The sequence below is a fragment of the Xyrauchen texanus genome, chromosome 49, assembly GCF_025860055.1.
Source record: "Xyrauchen texanus isolate HMW12.3.18 chromosome 49, RBS_HiC_50CHRs, whole genome shotgun sequence".
Taxonomy (NCBI): Eukaryota; Metazoa; Chordata; class Actinopteri; order Cypriniformes; family Catostomidae; genus Xyrauchen; species Xyrauchen texanus.
Genome location: NC_068324.1, coordinates 16,598,598 through 16,623,161, shown reverse-complemented (window position 1 = coordinate 16,623,161; position 24,564 = coordinate 16,598,598). Strand labels below are relative to the sequence as shown.

The following is a 24,564-nucleotide window of genomic DNA, read 5'->3' as shown; positions in this document are numbered from 1 at the left end:
GTCAGTGAAGAAGCAGACAGAGGCCATATCTCACATTATGCCCCGCCACAAGCCTGCCACCATGGGCCATGCCCTGCCTGCTCACCGAGGGCGTCCCCCTGTGGCTAAGAAACACCCTTCTCCGCCTCAACCCGGGCCCAGCTCTCAGCCCCAGCGTCGAGCACCCCGCAGGAGGCGCACACCCCCTGTCTCACGGACCCCCTCTAGGACCCGGAAGGCTCCCAGGCGCTCCTGAGACATCTGACCCAGAGTCCGAGACCCAGAGTCCAGGTACGTCAAAAATACTCGTCCCCATGGTGCCCCTGGCACGGAGTTTGGAGACGTGGCTTTCACTGCCCAACCAGTCACGCTGGCTGGCCCAGACCATTCAACTCGGTTACACAATTCAATTTGCCAGTCCCCCGCCCCCCCTTTGCGGGCATCCGCTTTACCGCAGTACACGGTGAACATGCCAATTCCCTGCGCCTGGAAATCGCTACTCTTTATCTCAAAGACGCAATAGAGCCTGTCCCTCCAACCGAAATGAAGAAGGGTTTCTACAGCCCTTACTTCATTGTACCCAAGAAAGACGGCGGCTTACGACCGATCTTGGATTTGCGAGTTTTCAACCGGGCTCTGCTCAAACTCCGTTCAAAATGCTCACGCAAAAACACATCTTGACTTGTGTCCGGCATCTAGATTGGTTTGCAGCGGTAGACCACATCTCGATTCTGCCTCGACACCGACCCTTTCTACGGTTCGCGTTCGACGGTCAGGCGTATCAGTACAAAGTCCTCCCCTTCAGCCTGTCTCTGTCCCCTCGCCTCTTCACGAACGTCGCAGAGGCAGCTCTTGCCCCGCTCCGAGAATCTGACATTCGCAATTACCTAGATGACTGGCTCATCTTGGGCCACTCGTGAGACTTACTATGCGCAGAGACCAGGTGCTCAGGCACCTCAGCCATTTGGGGCTTCAGGTCAACTGGGAAAAGAGCAAGCTCACCCCGGTTCAGAGCATCTCTTTTCTCTGCATGGAGTTAGACTCAGTCTCAATGACAGCATGTCTCACCAACGAGCGTGTGCAGTCAGTGCTGAAATGCCTTGCCTCCTTCAAGCCAGGCACAATGGTCCCCTTGAGACATTTCCAAATGCTTCTGGGGCATATGGCATCCTCCGCGACAGTCGCGCCGCTGGGGTTGATGCACATGAGACCACTTCAGCACTGGCTTCAGACTCGAGTCCCGAGACGAGCATGGCGCCGCGGCACGCACTGTGTGATGATCACCCCGCCTGCCACCAGACATTCAAACCCTGAACAGACCTCTGCTTTTGACGGGCAGGAGTACCCTTGCAGCAGGTGTCCTGATGCGTCCTGGTCACGACCGACGCCTACAGATTGGGTTGGGGCATTGGAAAGGGGCCCCTCTGCGCTGGCACATCAACCGCCTATAGTTGTTGACTGTTTTCCTTGCCCTGAGGTCAGATCAGACAGCACCGCTGTGGTAGCGTACATAAATCTTTGTTTTGGTCTATGCTTGTGTCCCTATGGAGTGTGGGCGTGTACAATCACCAGCAACAGGCAGCTGGCTGCAGTTCACTTAACGGCCACATGTGTCATTAATAACAAGGGTTTCTGAATCTTACATACTGCACCATTATTGAAAATGGGGCTGTTTGAGCTTTAAAGTGAGGGACTATCTGCCATTGTATCCAGCCAGCCAGCTATATTTATTATTTTTTTCAACTCAATTTGTGTTCCAGATTAGACAGTCACAGGGGTTTGGACTGACATGTGAGTGCATAAATTATAACATATTTTAGATTTTTGGTACATTATAAAATTTTGGTCTGTTCCTCGAAAATGGCTTCAGAAGACCTAGCGCACAATTCATATGGACAAGCAACTTTTATTATAATTGTTTCCATTTTGAAATTTAATAACATCCATCCTGTTCTGTTCTTTTCACTTGTATTGCAAGAAAAAGCACAGTAAACACTTGCCTAACATCTCCAGTTGTGTTCCATTTTTGGGGTTAACTATTCCTTTAATAGATATGCTGGGTCTCATCTATTAAAATAATTTGCCTATAACATTAACTTCACGTTACATTACGATTTCTATGTATGCAATCTGTTGCAGCGCGTGCAACTATACCGCTCTTTTCAGACCACTCAGCTGAAGCACTTCCCAGTAATCCCGCCCGCTTTGATCTTGTCTCGCTTTGTGCTCGTGTGATATCCGAGCGGGGATGCCAAAGTCCATGCCAAAGTCCACGTGCAGATCTCACAGGGGGTGTGGCTTTATGTCAGCGCTGATCACATGCAGCAGGCGTGCTGTTTGTATTACCGCCTCAGGGGAGGAGAACACGCAACTGTCATCACAGTAACACACCAAACGAAATTTTTAATTGATAAGTGTCCCTCAAGTTCGCCATTGTTTGGTGTTAAAATAACGTCCCTAACACGCATTTATAAAACTTTGCTTTCCCTGAAGGCGAGATCTGAGGCTATGATGTTCAACTGCTGAAGTCTGTCAGAGCTCAGACCAACTTAATCTATTGAGAGAAATGAGGCGCGCTCTCAAGGGTTACGTTGTGTTTATTTCAGTCAACGTACAAGCTAAATTTGTGACATTAGAAGCAAGATGTTTGTGAAATAAATGCAATGATTTCATAATTTATAAAAGTTGTATTTTGATTATTTTACATTTATTTTCATTAAATGTCTGTAAAGGTCAATAAATACCTGCAGTCTTTATTACAAACAAGTGTGATTCACTTTAAAGTACAATTGCAATTTTTTTAGGCATATTGTTATTTCTTTTATTATTTATTTATAAAATGCCCACTCATTGTGGGTATGCATGTCAAATGTTATAATTTCAGTTCTCATGCATACTGTATTCTGTATAGTTAGAAGGACAGGCATATAATAGACAGCAGTCATGTCTCATGCTATATAAAGTTTAAATCTTACAATAAGTTAAGTATCATATGACATAATGGATGCTCATTGTGGTTATAAATGTTGAATATATATAGTGTATTTGCTGCATGTGGAGGATTTTTTGATGAGAACTCTTTGAAGTAGCCTAGTTTAAGAAGTTTGAACATTTTCACATTACTAATGTCCTAACTATAGCCTATATACTAACTATATAATGTGATCAGTTGAATGCCACTTTGGTGAATAAAAGTACCAATTCCTTTCCATAAGAGCAAAATCTGTTACTTACTGGAAACTTTTGCCCACTTTTGTATGTGTGTGTGTGTGTGTGTGTGTATAAGACATTTTTGGCTTGGCTACATGAAAAATATTGTTGAAAATTTTTTGTAATCAGAAGAATTTAATTTGGACCTTAATGTAATATTTAACAAATAATACATGAGTGTGTAAGTGTTAATGCAATAGCACCCAGTCCACACACACACGCACACACACACACGCGCACACGCGCACACGCGCACACACACACACACACACACACACACACACACACACGCACACACGCACACACGCACGCACGCACGCACGCACGCACGCACACACGCGCGCGCATCCATTCATCGGCTATTGACAGTCTTTCCCTGTTCAGCTGTTTGACTGGAGCTCTCTCTAGCGCTGCCAGTGGACAATCAAACCCACACACCCACCTCTGTCTTCTTCACTCGCCTTTTCAACATTCCTTACTTCTGCTAGAAAAACACATTGCTGCACCAAATCTCTCAGCTCTGAACCTCATCGCGGCACATCGTGACACACCAGCAATAGCTCCAAAAAGAAATCTTAAAAATACAACATGGAGTCCCCTCCAGATCCAGCGAGCGACCCGGGCAACGGCGTCTCAGAGTCGGTTACCCCGGTCAGGGAAACCCCGGTAAACCTGGAGACTCTCCGCAAAGCTGAACACCAAGCCCCGGTGCGCAGGCAGAGCTGCTCCAGTACCAACAGAGGTGAGAGACAGAATCGATTCGATATTGATTCTCTGTAATATTTATGCGCAAAACTTCAAAGTGAATTCATTTCGGAATCAACTTCAATGGCGCGCCGTGCGTAAAATGATTCCAAATGCATGTGTTATTGAAATGCACGCTAGAAATAAGTATATAATACATTTTCTGTATTAAATGTAAATAAATGTGCACAATATAGAGTTACTGTTGCCTCTTTTTATACTGTAAACATGACTGAAAGATCCTACCATTATTGTTGGGTATGTGACAGCACTGTCACTGAAAATTAAAAATTTACAATGAATACATTTATTAAAGAATCGAATGTTTACAACATAAATGTTAGGTTCTGGTTAAAATAATGGTGTGAAATAAATAATATATGAAAAGCGCAGTGATTTTACTGATGTTCACCTTGATGTCTTCAGCTAAACTTGAGTGAACTGTTTGAATTTGACAGTGGCAGCTATTTACGACAAGCGCAAATCTTCTTTTTTTTTAATTAATTTATGTTTATTTTTAAAGCAGAGTATATTTACATTTAATTCAATAGTTGTCAGCATGCCTTTACTTGGCAATTGCGGGCGAATGACGCCAGATATGAGTCATAGAATACTTATTTGCGCATAGATAATACATTTTGATGGGCATTTGTATCCTCGCGAATGCTAAAAAATGATTTAATATTTAATCTTAATGTAAAAATATGTCTAATCAGGAGTTGTCGGCGTTTTACAGTAGAGACAGTAGAATGTTTAGCCACTCCCCCTTCACTGTCTCCATTCAACTCCGCTCATCAAAGTTCCAAGTGGAAAATATATCAGCGACTATTCGCGAGACCTTAAAAGTGTTGACCAAGTGATTTTTAGCGACATAAAGTTACATTGTGATTATGTTCGGTTTGTTATTATGTGTTAAGCCGGTGGGGTATATTTAGAGGCTGATCTGTTGAATGTGGAATGTAAGCTGGTTATGTAACAAGTTTTGCCATAAACAGAGAGGAGCGCGCGAGAGAGGAGGGAAAATCGTTCGATATCTCCTCAGCGTTTGGCGCGAACTCGAGAGCTTTTCGAACGCAATGTGGTCGCTGAATGTTATACTTTGTCTTTGGCCAAGGACTTTAAGTTTTCTTGTATGGTGCTTTCCCAGTACTGTGCAGTTATGTAATAGAAGTCAGTGGAGGCAGGTATGGGAAGGCACTTGCTGGAAGTTTTTAAGGCATGCCTAAGCCACATTTATTTATTATTATTTTTAAAAGGAGATTGAATTGAGACAAACCTGCTGACCCATATTAACCCCCACCCTTTACAGTAAAGGAATGAAGTGCATCTGGAATGGAAAGGCAAAAGAAAGAATGCCTTAGTCCTGGTTATGTAACATTGTGTGAATGGGCAATGTGACTATACAAAGTGTTAGGATGTTGTCCTACAGTGGGACTGTTGTGTTGTTCGGTGTTTGAAATTCACTCTAGTTTTGCAAGACTTGTGCAACAAACATGCCGACTAAGTCAAAAATGACTGTGGCGCTCTCTCGGAGTGAAAAGAAAGGCTGAATTATTATTATTTTGGTACTTAGGAGTTAATACACACAGGAGTAAATAGTTCTTTCTATTGAAGACAGGCCCAATGTGATTTTAGATTTACCGTAAGCTATATTGTAAAAAAACTATTGCTTACATGTGTGAAAACGGTTTTGAGAAACATCATTGCTCGCTTATTTACCGTACAGTATGTCTTATGGTGTCCCTGGATTAAAATGAATTATTTGTTTGGACAAGGTAAGTATCAGTATCACACAGAAGTACAAGTCTTAACCAGCTGAGACTATTAATCATATTTTGGCTGCTGAAGCACATTTAAAACTGTGGTCTTGTCAGATCTCCATAATTACACACAGTAGGATACCACAGCCATACTGATTTATTATTAGTTAACCACAAGCAGTTTGTGGTTTTGCTTGTGGTATTTGCAGTGAGTTTATTTTACACTTTCATTGCATTGGCTGTGATTGTGGGTGTCGGAGGCAATCTCTGCGCAGGGATGAATTAACCACTTTGCAGCGGATTGTCGAAATGAAGCCAACCGCATTACTTTGATCTTAAGTGAAAATGGAATATGATGGGGGCTTTTTGAAGATTTAGGGTGACCAGTTAAATTTATGAAGACAATTATTAGATCTCTGGTTTGTTTAATTGAAAAATGTCTTTTGCACATTTTATTCAAGATTTTGAATGCAAGTCACTGGATCTTACAAGTTCAGCAAGAGTCAAACCAAATAACTCTACTACCGTTCCTGCCAGGAAAAGTATATAATTTATAGGCAAATATATAAGTATTTAATACATGCATGTAATGAAAGTCTTGAGGAACTTGGTTTTAAGGTCAGATCCACATCCATATTTTGTTTTAGAAATGTACACGGATCAGAAGTATATTCTGGGTATTGAGTTAGATGGTACATTTCCATCTTTTTTCCTTGATGTTTATGCAGTGTAAGTGTAATTTGACCTTTTATGTCATCTAATAGACTCTTTTTATACAAATATTGCTTGCAAGTTGAAACCTTTGAGACAGAAACCATAAAGGAAGTCTGGTTGTGATTATCTTTCAGTAACACTTTTTTTGTCTGTTTTATGTTTGCCTGTATTTTATTAATTATAAATCATGCTGTTACTGCAATTAGTACAATAGAAACCCCCCAAAATATAAGCCATACAACATACTCCAGACTTAAAGGAATTGAATAATTCTATATGGACTTATTTTGAAAAAGAAAACAAAATATTCTAGGTTTATTGCAAATCTAAAATGATTTAATACAAAGTCATAAACAATCAGTCAATGTACTTATTTTTTTTTGTTTTGTTTATGGTATGAAATATCTGAAACATTCTCCAAATTGTAGTTCACGTCCAGACACTGCATTTAAGTTTGGCTGCAGAAACCAACATTTTTAGTAAGAAATCCAGTTTCATTTAAAATTTTTTACACAATGTCCTTTTGACCACACCAATTCTGGCTTTTCTTTAATCCTTTATTTTTTCGCTTGCTTGCTTTTATTTGCACCTTTGAAAACATTTAGTAAGTCAAACATCAGATTTGACCTTCTAGAAACTTGAAAAGCCAGGCTGAGGAGTGGCACTTGATATTTTAACCTCGAGTGCTGACACTTGACATCTTATTTCAGAGGGGCTCTTGACGGATAACAGAAGGTCAGACAAGCAGGCACACAAATTCTTAAATAATTTAGAGAGGCCGCTATTATAGACACGATGAACTCTCCAATACTCAAAGAGGAAGTGTGGAAAAGAAATACAATTAGCTTATTGGTTTTTGCAATAGTGGTTCAAGTTTGTGTTTAGTATCTTTAGAGCTTTGGATCTTCTTCTCCACAAACTCTCTCCCTTAATGCCAATAGGAAGTGCTATTCACAACCCATTTTAATTTCATAATATAAGGTTTTTCCAAGTGAAATGGTATTCTGTGACTTTACCAAAAAAGTTATCAAATGTACAAAAGCAAAAGCCACGCTTCCCAGCTCTGCGCTAGGGGCACCAAAGGGACGAGTATTTTGGACGTACCCGGCAGGGCCTCGCAGCGGGGCGGAACAGGTAATGCAGCGTCGGGCGGCTTCATCGCGGCCTGAGGCTGAGGTGCTGAGAATAGACTCAAAGCACTTACCTTGCTCTGCGCACCCGGCAGGGGGCGGGTTCGTGACTGAGGAGGAGGTCTGATGCTGGCGTCCTCTGGACTTGTCTGAACCGGCCGGCCGGGGGACAGTCGTGGGCAGGCGGAAGGCGGGATCGCCACGTCCGGTGTACCGGGACTGTCGTAATCTGAAAGCAGATTGCCGTGAGAATGGCATTTGCGGGCCAGGTGACCCAGAGGCAAAGGAAATAGCTCTCATTGAGAATGTGGGCAAATGAAAAAACAAAGAATTCTCCTCCCGGCCCTCCACCGGGGTACGGAGCGGTCTTACCACCTCCCGGAGCTAATGTCTTCGGCTCTGGGTCGGCTGTCTCAGGAACGCTTGGGAGCCTTCCGGGTCCTAGAGGGGGTTCGTGAGACAGGGGGCATGCGCCGCCTGCGGGGTGCTTGACGCTGGGGCTGAGAGCTGGGCCAGGGTTGAGGCGGAGCAGGAGCTGGTTTCTTCGCAGGAGGACGCCCTCGGCGGGCAGACGGGGCAGGGCCCGTAGCGGCAGGTCTGCGGCGGGGCATGATGCTTGAGAGATGGCCTCCGTCTGCTTCTTCACCGCGGAGAACTGTTGGGCAAAGTCCTCGACGGTGTCGCCGAAAAGGCCAGTCTGAGAGACAGGTGCGTCCAGGAGGCGGTTCTTGTCGGCCTCACGCATCTCGACCAGATTGAGCCAAAGATGGCGTTCCTGGACCACTAGGGTGGCCATCGCCTGTCCGAGTGCCTGCGCTGTGGCCTTCGTCGCTCTCAGGGCGAGGTCGGTCGCTGAGCGCAGTTCCTGCAGCACATCAGGATCAGGTCCACCCCCGTGCATGTTCTGAGTGCTTTGGCTTGCAGGAGGGCCATCGCATGCAGGGCGGAGGCAGTGCGTCCAGCCGCACTGTAGGCCTTCGCGTTGAGCGAGGATGTTGTCCTACAGGGCTTGGATGGGAGTACGGGGCAGCCACGCCAGGAGGTAGGGCTACAGGGGCATAGATGGTACGCAACTGCCCTATCGACCTGGGGAATCGCCCCGTATCCGTGGCACTCTCCGCCGTCGAGGGTGGTGAGAGTGGAGCGGGTGGCACCTAGACGGGCGGAGAGCGGGGCTCTCCACGTAGACGTCAGCTCGTCATGCACCTCCGGGAAAAGCGGGACCGGGGGATCGCGAGGCCGCGAACGGCGCTGCCCCCAGGAACCAGTCATCCAGCCGTGAAGGCTGTGGGGAGGATGGAGGGTTCCAATCCAACCCCACACTTACGGCGGCCCGGGAAAGCATGTCAGACATCTGAGCGTCAGCCTCAGCCTGGGCCTGCTGGCCCAAAGGCGGCAGTCCAGGGGAGTCCTCGGCATCAGACATCACACTCTCCGATGCAGCGGCGAGCTCATCTGCTTCGGGCTCGGGAGGATAGACAGCCGGGCCGTGAGGCGAGCCGCTATCGCCGCGAGCGTGGACGGGGACCAGTGAGCGTGTCGGGGAACGGGAGGTTCGCGGGGGGCTACCCGGCGAAACTGCACCCGCTGCCGCCCCCAAATCGCCCCCAGCGCCACCGCATCGTCCTCAATCCCGTGGGAAGAAGGAGCAATGCGGGGTGCAGCTGGGGTGGCTTGCTTTCTGCTAGCCGCGACCGCAACGTGGTCATGGTCATGTTCTCGCAATGAGAACATGAACCATCCACAAACGCCGTCTCGGTGTGATCGCAGCCCAAACACACGAGACAGCACCTGTGGCCGTCTGAAGCGGAGAGCACTCTACCGCATCCAGGAACAACACAGGGGCGGAAGGGCATCTTGAAAAAGACGCGTTCTGAAAAGAACGTTCAACGCCGCTGTGTTTTGCTCTTTTAGAGAAATTTCTCTTTTAATAGGAATTTACTCTTTTAATACACAGTATGTGTGTGTGTCTGCGCTGTCGAAGCGCTCAGGGGCAACAATGCATGCCGTGCAATGTAAAGGAGAAAGCCGCTTTTGTGCGCCGTCAAGATCCAACAGCATGCAGATCGTCAGAGGAAACAGAAACGTTTTAATGTGGTGTGTAACTCGCAGCAAACTGCAGACAGACCATCGGCTCCGAAGAAATTTTCTGACTAAACTTCCGTATTTGCCCCGCTTAAATACCCGTATGCGGGGGCGGGGTATGCAAATACTGACTGCCAACTCTCATTGGCCCTTTTCAATAGGTCAGAGGTGAATATCGGCACTCAAGAGAGACCCCTAGTGTTGCTTCTCCGACAAAACGTGGAGAGAGCGACAGAAGGGGAACCCGCAAATTCAGTAATTTTTTTAAGGATGCTGGAAACACTAGCTTCAAAAAGTTAAGTACATTTACTTATTTTATTTACCTGTGAAATTTACTCAAATTAGTAAAATTAAGATGACAAGGTTTTCTACTTTTGGATGAATACATGATGGCACAGAATGGTATGATGGTAAAGAAAACGAAGAATCATACAAATATTTACTTTCAAGCTAGAGCATTAATTTTTGAATTGAGTACAATTGTAGAATTGACTTAACATTGAAGTTCACGCTTTAATGTATTCTGTGTAGAAAATACTTGATCTTTTCTGTTATATTTACTTCTCCACCAAAAAATTGTTTTTCAGTGTATAACAGGTGGTTAGAGGAGATTGGTTAAAAAAAATTTGCTGACCCCAGACAAAATCAGGACTGGTTGGATACGATCTTTGGTGGGGCACTTAGATGTTTAGGGGGGACAATGTTGATTGTTTCACTGTCAGTCAGGGTGGGCCCATCAGAAGTTTCTTGGGGGACTTGAGGCACCCCCCCCCTCCCCCCCTCCCTTTTAGAGCCGGCCATGGTTAAAATGGAAACTATTCCATTTTGGTGAAATATTACCAAGATAAAAATTTTTAGTATAACATGCACAGATGAAACGTGCACAATAACACCTGGGATATGTTTTAAGAAAGTAAATATGGTCAGTTCTGATTTGAAGTTGACATTAAGTAATGAATTTGTGGAACATAAGAGGAGATTTAAAAAAAAAATTCTTTATGCAGCGATTAATGACGCTGACTACCACACCTGGAGTCGCGAGTTCGAATCCAGGGCATGCTGAGTGACTCCAGCCAGGTCTCCTAAGAAACCAAATTAGCCCAATTGCTAGGGAGGGTAAAGTCACATGGGGTAACCTACTCGTGGTCACTATAATGTGGTTCTCGCTCTCGGTGGGGCGCGTGGTGGGGCGCGTGGTGAGTCGTGTGTGGATGCTTCGGAGAATAGCATGAAGCCTCCACATGCGCTATGTCTCTACAGTAACACGCTCAACAAGCCACGTGATATGATGTGTGGATTGATGGTCTCAGAAAGGAGGAAATTGAGATTCGTCCTCCCCCACCCGGATTGTCACTACGCCACCATAGCGCATTGGGATTTGGGCATTCCAAATTGGGTAGAAAAAGGGGAGAAAAAAAATTATAATATGCTATGGTATGCTATGTACCAAGTCTTATGAACTAATATGATAGCTTTGTGTGAGGAACAGATTGAAATTTAAGTCAGTTTCGAAATCTGAATATAGATGCAAATGAGATTTTACAGCTTCAGCAGAGGGCAAGTTTTTCATCTAATTATGATGCAAATATCTCAAGTTCCTCACACAAAGCTGTCTTATAATTTCAGAAGACTTTGATTAAAGCACACAAACTGTATAAATGGCTTTATACTGCTTTTATGGCATTGTTCTTGGAGCTTGACAGTTGACACTTTGAATGTTGTTAAATGGAAAAGATCTGCATGACAATTCTTAAAAAAAACTCCTTTTGTGTTCCACAAAACAAAATACCAGTATACACAGATTTGGAACGACAAGAAGTAAGCAAGTAAATTATTGTTGAAGAAACTCCATCTCAAAGTCTGTTTCCAACCCCTCAGTGGTGGTGTATATTGCACTCCATAATTACATATGTGTGCTCAAATCACATAACAAGGGCTTTACATCAATCAAGCCTGAGTAGATTTGCAGTGTCATGAGCTTGCTTTAATAGCCTCCTTCCTGTTAACTCTCAGGCACGGCCGCTGCTGGAGTAGACTCGGGCTTGTTCGTGTTGCGAATGCACATGTGCAGAGCAGCGCCTTAACTTAATTTTCCATTATTGGAATGACTGTGGGGTCTGCCATCTGTGAAGGACTAGTCTATAATTACTTATTAGTTGGCATGCCAGACAACAATATTTTGCTTGCTCCCAGCCTCGGTGTCAGAGCGTGATGGTGAAATCTGTCACCTGGCGCGTGCTGATTGACTCCCTCCAGCATGGGGTATATTTTAGTGGCTGAACGAGCCAAGCTGAGCCCTTTTGATTCAAACCCTGCAATTAGCCCAACAGATATTGTTCATTGACACTGGTATTTAATGTCGCACTGCCCATGAGCTCAAGCTTAGCATGTACTGTTTAACTTGCTAAACATTATATCGCCCTGCCTGGTTTTGAACAAGATTGCTTATGTCTGGCTGGGCATAGATACGCAGTTACATGCTGATTTTAATGGACCAGACACCTCTTAATGGTAGTCTGGCCATGGCATTTGTTTTTATTGGCTGGCCAACACGGTGCTGCTGAAAACCCAGCTTGGTACGGGCTGCAGATTGTAGACTCTTAACATTACAGCCAGTGCTATTTTACTCCAAGGACTCTGGGCAGGAGTGGCGGCGTATGTTTACCCAGTGATGACAGAAGACGGATGGGGCATAGATGAGTGGAGGCCTCTAAACAAGGTTTCTTAACAAAAAAGTCCACTCGAAGCCCAGAGTTATCGTAGCTTTATCTGACAGCCATGCTTTCAGGAGCCTGTGATATTCTCAAAGAGCATGGATTCGGCTTTCAACAAGCTCATAGCGGAAGTCGCCCTTTTGTGCTTATCAAGAGCAGTTGCATTCCCAAACCTTGGTCTGTACTATAGGAAGGAAATAAAGTTGTAACTTGTAAAAGGGTGTACCAGTCACATTTCACTCCAAAAAAATGTAACCCCCCCCCAAAAAAAAATAGAGGAAAAAGGAAATTAAGCCTATTTTAAAGACTATTAAGATAATTTGTAACTTTATTTTAACATTGTATTACATTATTAAGCATATTTTCTCCCAATATTCTCATTACTGTAATGCGGCCAGACATTTTTTTGTAATTCCCACGGTTCTCAATGGTGATTTGCATTAGATTCATATTACTGTAATACAGTAATTATTTTATTTATTTTATTTTAATTGTAAAAAGTAAAAAGACAGAATTTCTTCTAATTTCAGTTATAAAAATTAGATTTTTTTTAGTTATGGTTATGAGAATTACATTTTTTTTTTTGCAGTAGAATGCATTGAAATTAAATACAATTTTAATTCTAATTTTGCATTACAGTAATGAATAATGCTTACTGTATTCCCATTTTTTTTTTATAATATGAAATGAAAATTTGTTTTATGCACTACAGTATGATAATTCTTTTTTTGCAATAATGAGGATGACATTTTTTGATATCCTGTATTACAAATATAACAAATAATAATCAAAAAAACCCATTAACAATTAAATGAATATTAGATTTTTTTGCATTACGATAATGATAATGTTTTTTTTGCAATACTTTATTGCAAAAAAATAAAAAAATAAATAATTATTTCTCAGTTTTATGAAATTAGAGTTTTTGCATTATTGTAATGAAATGTAATTTTTGTAAGACCATAATATTTATTTTTATATAAGAACGGAGGAAGAGAAATTCATTGTACTGTAATGTGAATATGTGAAAATGAGAGTAATGTCACAATGTGAAAAATCTATAAGTTCCAAAAGGCAACAATTATGCAAATGTTTTTTTCATTTCTACCTTTTGATTTTGGGGTGATATATGACTCTGACATTTCTTAAGGTTTCTTCAGATTCACATGGAAGACTGGTCTCAAATCAGCTGAAAAGACTGACTGTCCAAGTTGTGCTCTAATGCTAGCCAGAAGCCAGGCCAACATCCTGGAGAGAAAACCCAAAACGAGGATCACTGTGTGGCAGACTTCCTCCTGACATAATGATGGCTTCCCCCCTTCTTGTTTTTGATTATCAGAGGTGTGATGTATCACACCATGCTACGGATTAAGATGGGTGATAGAACCATGTATTTGCTCAGAGGTTAATGCTGTGTCAGTAATGTTCTGTATTGTGTGTGTAATATACGAAAACCACAGCCTTTTCATCCAGACAGAAGGCAAATTCCCACTAAGTGCTGTACTGGTTTAAACGACTGAACGCTGATGTAATTAAATGAGATAAACAGGGCAGAACAACACGTTTTAGATGGGAACAATCAATATCTCTAAGAAGTCATGAAATGGATCTCAACATTTTCACATAAAATTGTAGTTGACAAAAACTCAGTCCACTCTAGTCTGTTGTGTCACACATTATAAAATTACCTTTAGAGTGGAGATATTGTAAATGTATAGATGTCATGACATTTAATGCTACAGTCATACACTTAAATATGCTAAGTTGAAAGCTGATAAAAAGTATGTACTTTAGTGTCTGCAACAATTACAAAAATGTTTTTTTTTTTTTGTCCTGCATGTACACTTCGGTAAATTGAAGCCCATGTACCCAACTAAAAATTTTTGGTTCCCAGAACCTTCTGGGAATATTAGTTTAAACTAAAAAGTTAGAAATTGGGTGGCTTATTTGTTTTATTTATGTTTTGTAAATTAGTTTCAACAATTGTTTTATGGTCGAAAATGACAATAATGCATCAAATTGAAAATAATTTTTACCTTGAATTTGTTGTCTAATTTAATGTACTTTTTGGCAATAGCTCGAATACTTTTTTTGTTTTGCATGTAGCAGTGATATTCATGTAATTGTGCTTGAAATAATTTTACATTCTCTAGGAAACTAGGTCGTAAAGTTTTACAGTTCCTCATCATCTACATACATTAGAGTCCATCAAATAAATTTCCCTTCAGTGTAAAATCATTAGATTTAAGCTACCTTGGGTAGAAGTTTACTAGAAGTGAAAACTGTGTCCCACATCTACTATATTGATAATTAATGGATTATTAATGTTATGGTATCCAAATTAGACAAAGTTGAGCCTCTTTGAACTAAATGTGAAAGTTTTGCTCTGGTGGGAGAGCTTATTTTGGAGTTCAAGCCACCGGTGGCCAATCTGGAGCTGGCAGATTCGTCCCCAGCTGGTGACAAGCACCACATATTGATGCAACGTCTCCAGCAGCTGGGGACATCTCAGATCTATGTCCCATTTACAGAAGTACATATCTGAGATAGACATTTTAAATAGTAATGAATTAATGTACTCCAGATGCATTGTGGGAAAGCTTTAAAGAGGTCTAAATTTACTGTTATGACCTAACTAGGCCTGTGGTGTAATGGGGCTGTGATGCTGAGGAGCGGGGCCTGGAAATGGGCCTCTCCAGTGGGGCATCACAGGAGACGTATGGGATGACCAAAGTCGACAGATCTGTCTGTGGAATTTCCATAGACCCTAACAAGCATTGATGATAACAAGCTTAAGGTGCCAATTAGTGCAAGCAAAAACTGTTGAAAGCTCAAACATCCAGATTAAAGTTTGAAGATGGTTGATCGCACCCAAAATGGTATATAGAGAGAGTATTGCATTGTGAAATTTGATCCATATGTATTATTCAACAAGTGCTAGTTGTCGTAGAGTGCAAACCTAGAAATTTAGACCTTGAGAGTGGTGTATTTTAAAATTGGCATTGGCAGTGGTGTAAAAGATGTAATGCCAGTGGTTGATTTGTAAAAACGTTTCAGATAAAATCTGATATTTTTTTAAAACGTCACGCTGTCTTGAGGATCTCAAGGTGTCTGCTCTGTTTTATGGCTCTTATGGTCAACATAAACAACAAATACATGTTGGTTACGCCATATACATTTTTATCGTATTTTAAAACACATTGTATCACTGCTTATTTTTATAAGAAATAACAATAAAAGATTATTCTGCAGTAGCTATGCCAACATTTTATTGATTACACTTTATTTACTGTTTCTGGACACCACGACATTTCTTTACTCATCAATATGACTTCAGTTTCAAAAATATGCTCATTATAGAAGAGGTGTATTCAAGTAAATGTTTAGTCTGAATTGCATTTTTCGTTTAATAGATCTGGACAAACCCTGTTATTTATCAAATGTAGAGAATTAAATATTTTACTTGCATGATTAGTTCTAAGTAATACATGACACAATTGATCTAAATGGAATGGGAAAGGTTGATGGTGGTTTTACAAGTGGGATGGTTTTTGGTATTTCTTGCAACAAGGGGAATGGCATCCCCTCACATCCCCCCTCAACTCAAGCCCTGTGTAATGCTCTTAAAGATTGTTTAAAGTCAACATGACATCAACGTGACTTTCTTTACTTTCTTAAAACACATCCCTGGATGATTTATCAGTGCATGTTATTCCAAGAACAAAAACTGGTATAAAATGTAATAACTGAGTCCTCTGAAAGGACTTTCCTTTTCGGCTGATATCACCAAGCCCTCTTGCTGTCCAACAGGTCCTTTTCAACCACCTGTTATATAGAAAACACATTTCATGATCCCATCAATCTCTGATGGATAAAAACAATTATTTATTTATTTTTTCCGAAAAAGCGACATTTTAAAAAGACTATAACTGTTGTAGTCCAACAGAAGTCAATCTCTTTAAGAGCATTTAAACGTACTGACTCAGAAATAAATCACAATAACGAAGTAAAATACTTTACAAACACTGATTCGTATTGATGTTAAGGGTGCTTTCACACTTGGTTTAATTGCTCCCCCTGCCCCAGCTGGTCTCTGTTCACATCATATTGATTGGGGTCCGAACTGTGGTCCGATTACATCATCACCATGAGTACAAGCGGCAGGTGTTTACCACTGTAACTAGGCAACAATTCAAGAAGACATCAGCTTTGCTGTGTTATTGAAGTATTCATCTCTTTGGATTTACCACCAAAACTTTACATGCACAAAATGACAATTATGTTTGTCTGCCATGGATGCATTGAATGTTCAATGATGTGAAGAATATTAGCATTTGTCTGATGCGAGCCTATGGATGCTTTACATAAACTATGCTCTCTGAAGGTGATTTATTTGGACAAAAGCTGGTATGAGAAATTCATTAAACCATAATAATTGCGTTCGGGAGCCTTGCAAAGACGCGAATTATACATCATAAATAGGGGTTCACTTCCGTGATTTGGTACAAATGCATTCATATTAGCAGCAAACTGCACCAGAGTTCACATGAACTGTACCCCAAACCACCTTTTCATGTTTGTTTTTCCACTCCGAAAAGTTAGACATTGCTATTTGGCCTGCACCTTGTCAGAAATGCAAAGTTTCGAGGCTAATGTTATTGAAACTCTATGGACCTTATTCACAGAATCACACTAAAAAGCCATTATCTGAATTTATTTGGATTATTAAGTCAAATTAATGTGCTATAACTTAATTGTATTAAGTTTGTGAGATAGTGCAAGGAAAGTGAAACTGTCAATTTAATAGCTACTGCTTATAGAGTTTAGCAGCACTCGAATCAAGGATCACTTGAAATCGAAAGTCCGCCCTCAACATAAGCACAAACTTCATTTTTCAACATGAGGGTAACCCTCAAAGCTCCAGCATAACAGATACTGTTTTTAAATACCAATATAATAGAACATTAAACATGATCAAATAATCTCCTATTCTCATCTTTCTCAAAAATGCATTAAAAAATACTTAATTTCAAAACTTGTTCTCCCTATCCAGTCCCACACAAAGCATGCTGGGAAATGTATATCCCCTGCCCAGTTTTATCAATGATACATTAACGCCTCAAAATGTATTAATGTAGTCCTAACTTATGTATTAAGTAAACTTCCATTTTACAAATGTAAATGAGAGAACACAATTAATTCAAGTTGTGAGAACATTTTCTAGAATTGTGATGCTTTAGTTCATCTTAATTAAGTAAATATAACAAAAATTATTTCTTTGAGTGTAGAGCCGTATTTTTAATGGGAATGATAACAGGGCTGTGAGGGACTGACTTACAGTCTCTTTAATGGGTTGTACTTTTGTTTACAAGTGTTTTGGATCGTTCCGCTGATGAAACATTGAAGAAAAAAAAAACGATTTCCTAAAAGTTTTAGTCACAAACAAAACACTCAAAACAGTTGAGGAAAATTTGATGTAGGAACTTTATACAGTGCATTGCAAAGACTGTAAGTCCATCCATCCCAGCCCCTCACAGGTCTATATTTTAGTACTTTTAGTTTGTTTCTCTCATTGTTTCCAAGTTTAGGATTTTGGCTCATCTTAGCTTAACTGAAATTGTTCCCTTCTTAAAGCGTGAATGGAATTCTGCATTAGCCTGAAAGTAATTGCTTTTGTTTCCATTTGTTTTGCTCTTTTGTAATGGATGCGATGGTTGTGTAATGCTGTCTGCTTTTCATCTTAAAACTTTCCCTTGCAAGACATGTTTACCATGCTCATAAAAGCAAGTATGGAGACACAGGAGGACCATGAAAAAGCAGACCATTTCCTGAGATTTTTTTTGCCCCTTGACTTTCCAATTTATTTGTGTATTTGTCTGTGTGAATTCCGAGCCATTGAAGCCACAAAGTCTGGCTTGTAAATCACGGATATTAATAGTTGAAATACTTTTAGGAAGTTGACATGTCCTGTAGTGTGACATGCTAATCTCTAACTTGAGCAACATTTTAAAACACATTTTGCTAACACTTACTTGAGAAAGTACATTGAATTTGTACTTCAGTTCATTTTGTTACACCACTGGACCATAAAAGGTGATTCAAATGGTGAAAATCATGACCAGGATGTGCTACACTTTCACTTATACATTCATTTACATTTTACCCCAACATATTTGATGTTGATTAAAAAAATCTATGAACATATTATGCATTAACTACCCATCTGTCTGCCTTCATTCTTGTCTCGTGGATCAAGAAAACATCTATTCTTCACTCTCTCGTATCAAATTGAATTTTTAGATCTTATAGCCCCAGACGTGTTTCAGGCATGTCATTTTCATTTATTCAGTCATTTCAACGCATAATTGATTTGGACTCATTGTAACACAGGTTTAGATGACTATGTTAAGTGGCTGCTCATCCTTCTCCCATTAAAACATCTCCGATCCCCCTAACAAACTAAAATCGAGCTGATCAAAAAGATAAGCCGTGTTTTGAATTAGTGTCACTCAGTGCATTTAATTATTCATATACGATTAAGAAGTAGTGCCTAATCCAGTAAATACAGTGAAAAAAAGACAGAAATTCTGTTCCTTCAGGTACGGCAGGCTCTTAATCAAATTATCCTCACATCCGGGCATGACGTATTCTTCAAACACCCCCGTTGACTTTTCAATGCAGATTATAATCAGCTCCTATTTTCAGGCTTTGATTAAAATCGTGCAGGCTTGGACAGACATTGTTCTTCCTGTGAAGATTCAGCCAGCTAATTATTAATATCAGAGACCCACTCTCTCTCTCTATTTTATTTTTTCACCAATTACATTGAACTAGTAGACCAGAGTGGTTAAACAATGCCCATAACTATTAATCATGTTGAGTCACATTGGATGTGAATCCATTAGTTCATTCTTATTTAAATGTCTTACATTGGTTGGGAGGGGACAAGGTTTCGCCGAAGACTCGGTTTTTCCTTCGTTTGACCTTCAACTCAACTCTCTCAGGCAGTGATTTTGTCTGCGGTTTTATCATTGTCCTTACAGTTATATAAAATTATGTTAAAAAGGCATGGGCACTTTTTATCTGTTCAATATGGCTAGGAATATTAAAAACAAATCAGTAGTCTATATCAATTATAGTAAAATCCTGCCATTATCCTTCTAGTAGTACAAATTGAATCTGTGCATTGTGCTACCAATACTGTAGAAAGACTACTATCGATAATGCATTATTATTATTATTTTAGTAAAATAAGTGTCAACTCCAAGCTCAGTGTTGGATGATGTTCTTAATACCCTTTAATATGATGCATATTAGCGAAAATATTATAAGTAATTAAGTCATTTATTTTATATTGAAACAAATGAGAGGCTGTTGCTTTGAACCGGGACTAAGCGCCATCATTCCATTGCATTCGGCCTCAAAGTCATTATGATTTACAAAGGCCATGAAAATCTTTCAATATTTAACCTGACAGAGTCTTTTTGATGCCATAAACAGAAGAAGAGATCACTCTTTTATGTAATGAATAGTTAATCTCAACTTGTGGATTGATGAACACGGAAAGGAATTGATGCAGATGTGATGGAATGTCGTTTCCAATGGATTCTGGCAGTGATTAAGAACTGGGCTCTCCCGTTGTCGTTCGCTGGCTACACCAATCACGCCCCTCCATCTTCAGGCCAAAGTTTATCTGCCTTATAGATCAGTGTTTTACCACTTTATTTTCCTGATGTAGCGCTGGAATGCAATAATTAACCCCATGTCAGGTTATTAAAACCCTATTTTTACGTGACAGACAGAAATAGACATACAGAAATAGGAAGATGGAAGCCATCAGTTAATGTTCAATGATTTTGAAATGTGAAATGATTCCATCTCGAGACCCCATTATAATTGCTGCATTCATTTCATATAAAAAGATTTAAGTTTTTGCCACATGGCTGGCAGATTTATAGTAATTGATTACATTTTAACGAAGAAAAAGTAAGAATACAATAGTGCCCCTGTGTGTTTGAGGAAACTGTTTTCTGCCATCAGTCCTTCTTATTAAACAGTCCTTATGTGGGGGTGTGGGTTGGTAATGGTTACATACATTACATTGGTCTGAGCGTGAAATTTGACGCTCACAACACAGGTCACTTGCTGAATTTGTCTATCAGATAATCTGCTTTTATCTGACTCCTTTGATCCTTGGAAATTTGTTACTCAGTTATGATTTCCTCATACTTTTCTTTTTCCATTAAAGGAATGAAAGAAAAAAGAAAAGCCTTCTTAAGTCATATTAGGGCTGTGCGATATGACGATATACACTCACCTAAAGGATTATTAGGAACACCTGTTCAATTTCTCATTAATGCAATTATCTAATCAACCAATCACATGGCAGTTGCTTCAATGCATTTAGGGGTGTGGTCCTGGTCAAGACAATCTCCTGAACTCCAAACTGAATGTCAGAATGGGAAAGAAAGGTGATTTAAGCAATTTTGAGCGTGGCATGGTTGTTGGTGCCAGACGGGCCGGTCTGAGTATTTCACAATCTGCTCAGTTACTGGGATTTTCACGCACAACCATTTCTAGGGTTTACAAAGAATGGTGTGAAAAGGGAAAAACATCCAGTATGCGGCAGTTCTGTGGCCGAAAATGCCTTGTTGATGCTAGAGGTCAGAGGAGAATGGGCTGACTGATTCAAGCTGATAGAAGAGCAACTTTGCCTGAAATAACCACTCGTTACAACCGAGGTATGCAGCAAAGCATTTGTGAAGCCACAACACGCACAACCTTGAGGCGGATGGGCTACAACAGCAGAAGACCCCACCGGGTACCACTCATCTCCACTACAAATAGGAAAAAGAGGCTACAATTTGCAAGAGCTCACCAAAATTGGACAGTTGAAGAAAAATGTTGCCTGGTCTGATGAGTCTCGATTTCTGTTGAGACATTCAGATGGTAGAGTCAGAATTTGGCGTAAACAGAATGAGAACATGGATCCATCATGCCTTGTTACCACTGTGCAGGCTGGTGGTGGTGGTGTAATGGTGTGGGGGATGTTTTCTTGGCACACTTTAGGCCCCTTAGTGCCAATTGGGCATCGTTTAAATGCCACGGCCTACCTGAGCATTTTTTCTGACCATGTCCATCTCTTTATGGCCACCATGTACCCATCTTCTGATGGCTACTTCCAGCAGGATAATGCACCATGTCACAAAGCTCGAATCATTTCAAATTGGTTCCTTGAACATGACAATGAGTTCACTGTACTAAAATGGCCCCCACAGTCACCAGATCTCAACCCAATAGAGCATCTTTGGGATGTGGTGGAATGGGAGCTTCTTGCCCTGGATGTGCATCCCACAAATCTCCATCAACTGCAAGATGCTATCCTATCAATATGGGCCAACATTTCTAAAGAATGCTTTCAGCACCTTGTTGAATCAATGCCACGTAGAATTAAGGCAGTTCTGAAGGCGAAAGGGGGTCAAACACAGTATTAGTATGGTGTTCCTAATAATCCTTTAGGTGAGTGTATATTGTGGCATCTGCAAATTTAATCTGAAAACTGTGTCGCATGACGATCTAATCACTCTATTTTACCACCTCAAAATGAAAGTCAAAAAACGAACTCCGCAATAATCCGGTCATTTATTTATTCAGCAAGATGTGATATTTATTTTGTATTTATTTTCTACTTGAAGTGTTTATTTTCGTTGCATTTATTTTTTTATTTTTTACTTATGTTTTATTTTCTTTGTCACATTGCTTTGAGAAGATCGTAAGTTACTTGAGGAAAGTTTATAATAATAATAATTGTCAACAACATTTCATACGGAAATGCGGCATACTGTGATTTTTGAAAACAAGTAGATTTTTTATTTATTATTTATTTACTGACTTTAACATTGGAAGTAGTTTTAATTTATAAAGTATTTAATTCACTGACTGAAGTTCCAAAAATAGGCATTAAAATAAGGTTATTTAATATATAAATACATTTTTATTGATTTTAAATTTTTATAGGGAAGTTTGTGGCCCCCTGCTGGAGCGGCTGCCCCCGCGACCCGACTTCGGATAAGCGGTTGAAGATGGATGGATGGATGGAATACATTTTTATAAATTTTACAAAAAACGTTAATGTATTGTGATATAAATCGTTATCGTAATATAAAATTACTCATATTGTGGTATAAGATTTTGGCCATATCGGCCATCCATAAGTCATAAGTAGAGTTGCGATCCGACAACCGGTTCTTATTTAGGATCAATTCCATTTTTTAAAAACTACCATAAATGAATGATTTAATGACTTCCGGTTCTGTTAATGGTTTTTGAACATGTTCTTCCACCGGTGTGGATGCAACACACAGTTCTATAATACTCTGACAGTAAATGGGTCTCCACCCTTGTATATTTATGCAAATTTTTATAGTAAATAAAAATGCTAGATGGAATCAACAAGATGCGAAAAAAAAACACTCCAGCATGCACATTAAAAACGTACACGCTCGCTTGATGTGGATAACATTTAGAATTCTTTAGGAAGACATGCTCATAAACTATGAAAGAAAAACTTTTGAATAAATTTCCCTAGAAATTAGGATTTTGTTCTTGGGATTGAAATGCTGATTTTTTTGCAATAGTTTTTTTCTTTTTGATATTCTGATTTTGCATATAAATTAAATTAACTCGGATGATAGCATGACTTGTTTTTTCTGCACCGTCATTCTGCACTGTAACACCACTACTAAATTAGCAATGCGAAATATACAACACAGAGCGACCAGTATAGACCGATTCCTTTACAAATGATTCTTACGAACAGGCTCTTTTTAATCTACAGCATGAAACATAATGTGAAACCAGTGTAGCATGATTGACAAAAAAATTACTCTAGTGAGCTGGTTTCATAAAATCTACAGAGCAAAATATATAGCACGACTAGTGTGAACTGGTCCTGTTGTATCTACAGCGCAAACTACAGTCATTCAATTTGTCATGTACGACCTGAAATTAATAAAAATTGTTACTGTGTTATGTGTACTTAAAGGTTGTGAAACCTAAATAAGAGCAGTTACTGGATGGTTGTTGATAGGACAATGTGTAGTTAAAGATACACATCGTAAGTTGTGTTGTTATTTGTGGAATTTAAAAAAAATATATGAAGGAATAATATATATTTATTAACAAGTCTGTTTAAACAGCATGCAAAAGAATCAGTTCTGATAAAATATGAAAAGATTTCAAAATTTTGGGGGTTTCCCATCTTTGACCCCACTTTCTGGTACTTTAACAGCCACCACTATGTCACTGAGTGAATAAGCCGAACGTAGAATGAATGTTAAATTATACATCTCAGTTGAGACACTTTCAGAAAAGGGTAGCATTGAAATTATGATGTGCCAGACAATTTATTGGACATATCTGGCATTTGAATTAGTGGAAGTACATTTACAACATGCTACTTGGCAAGTTTTTTCCCCATGACAGTGATTGACCCGTCGCTGTGGTGTTAGCACCGCCTGTTGCAGTTTGCCTGAGCTGGACCAAGGTGAATGACAATCTGTAATTTTAATTGATAGAGTGAATTTCCATTATATTTCAGTTTGCATTTGGGGTCTTCAGGCGGAGGCTGTGAAGGGGAGGTTTGTTAATTGCTTGCTGGACTAGAATCTCTGCTTTGGACTTCTCTCTTACCAGGATGGAAGCCACTGTATCTTCTCAAGAGCCACTTCATCTCTGTCAAGGCCAGGTGGAAATTTGCGGCACAGCTCTAATTGGACAAAGTGCCTTTCAAACTCCCAGCCATCACTCACAAGTCGGATTAACGGAGCCAGCGATGTGTCAGTATAGAGTCCCGCTCACTTTCGCCCTCTTAGTGGCCCGAGGCCTAATGTTCAGCACCATATGCTCTATCACTCAGAAGCATAAAAGAAAAACAAATAGAAAAGAACACCTCCGTGAACAAAAACACGCTGTGCAGTTGTTTCTACAAGAGATACATTACTTCAGTCTGTCAAGATGACTGAATTACTTGTCGTTCGCGCACACTGGAACACATTTACTCCGACTTCAATAAAGCTAATGAGTCATGAATGCAGCATGTAAATGATACTCTGCATGACCAAACGCTAGTCATGCTTGGCACGGATTATCTAGTTTTATGTGGCATACTTATCTGGCACAGTCTTTGATATCCCGCTGTTATCTCGCTTACACAGAGCACACTTATTT

At 40.4% G+C, this 24,564-nt stretch overlaps 1 protein-coding gene across 1 annotated transcript in view; it reads left to right on the top strand.

Annotated features, from left to right (window-relative positions):
• The first annotated feature begins 3,620 nt into the window (after positions 1–3,620).
• The window catches only part of LOC127640192 (nuclear receptor ROR-alpha A-like), a 429,438-nt gene continuing 408,494 nt past the window's right edge, over positions 3,621–24,564 (top strand). The window contains exon 1 of the mRNA XM_052122627.1: positions 3,621–3,931. Coding sequence (XP_051978587.1) covers positions 3,778–3,931 — 154 coding nt within the window. The 5' untranslated portion in view covers positions 3,621–3,777. The remainder of the gene's footprint in view (positions 3,932–24,564) is intronic.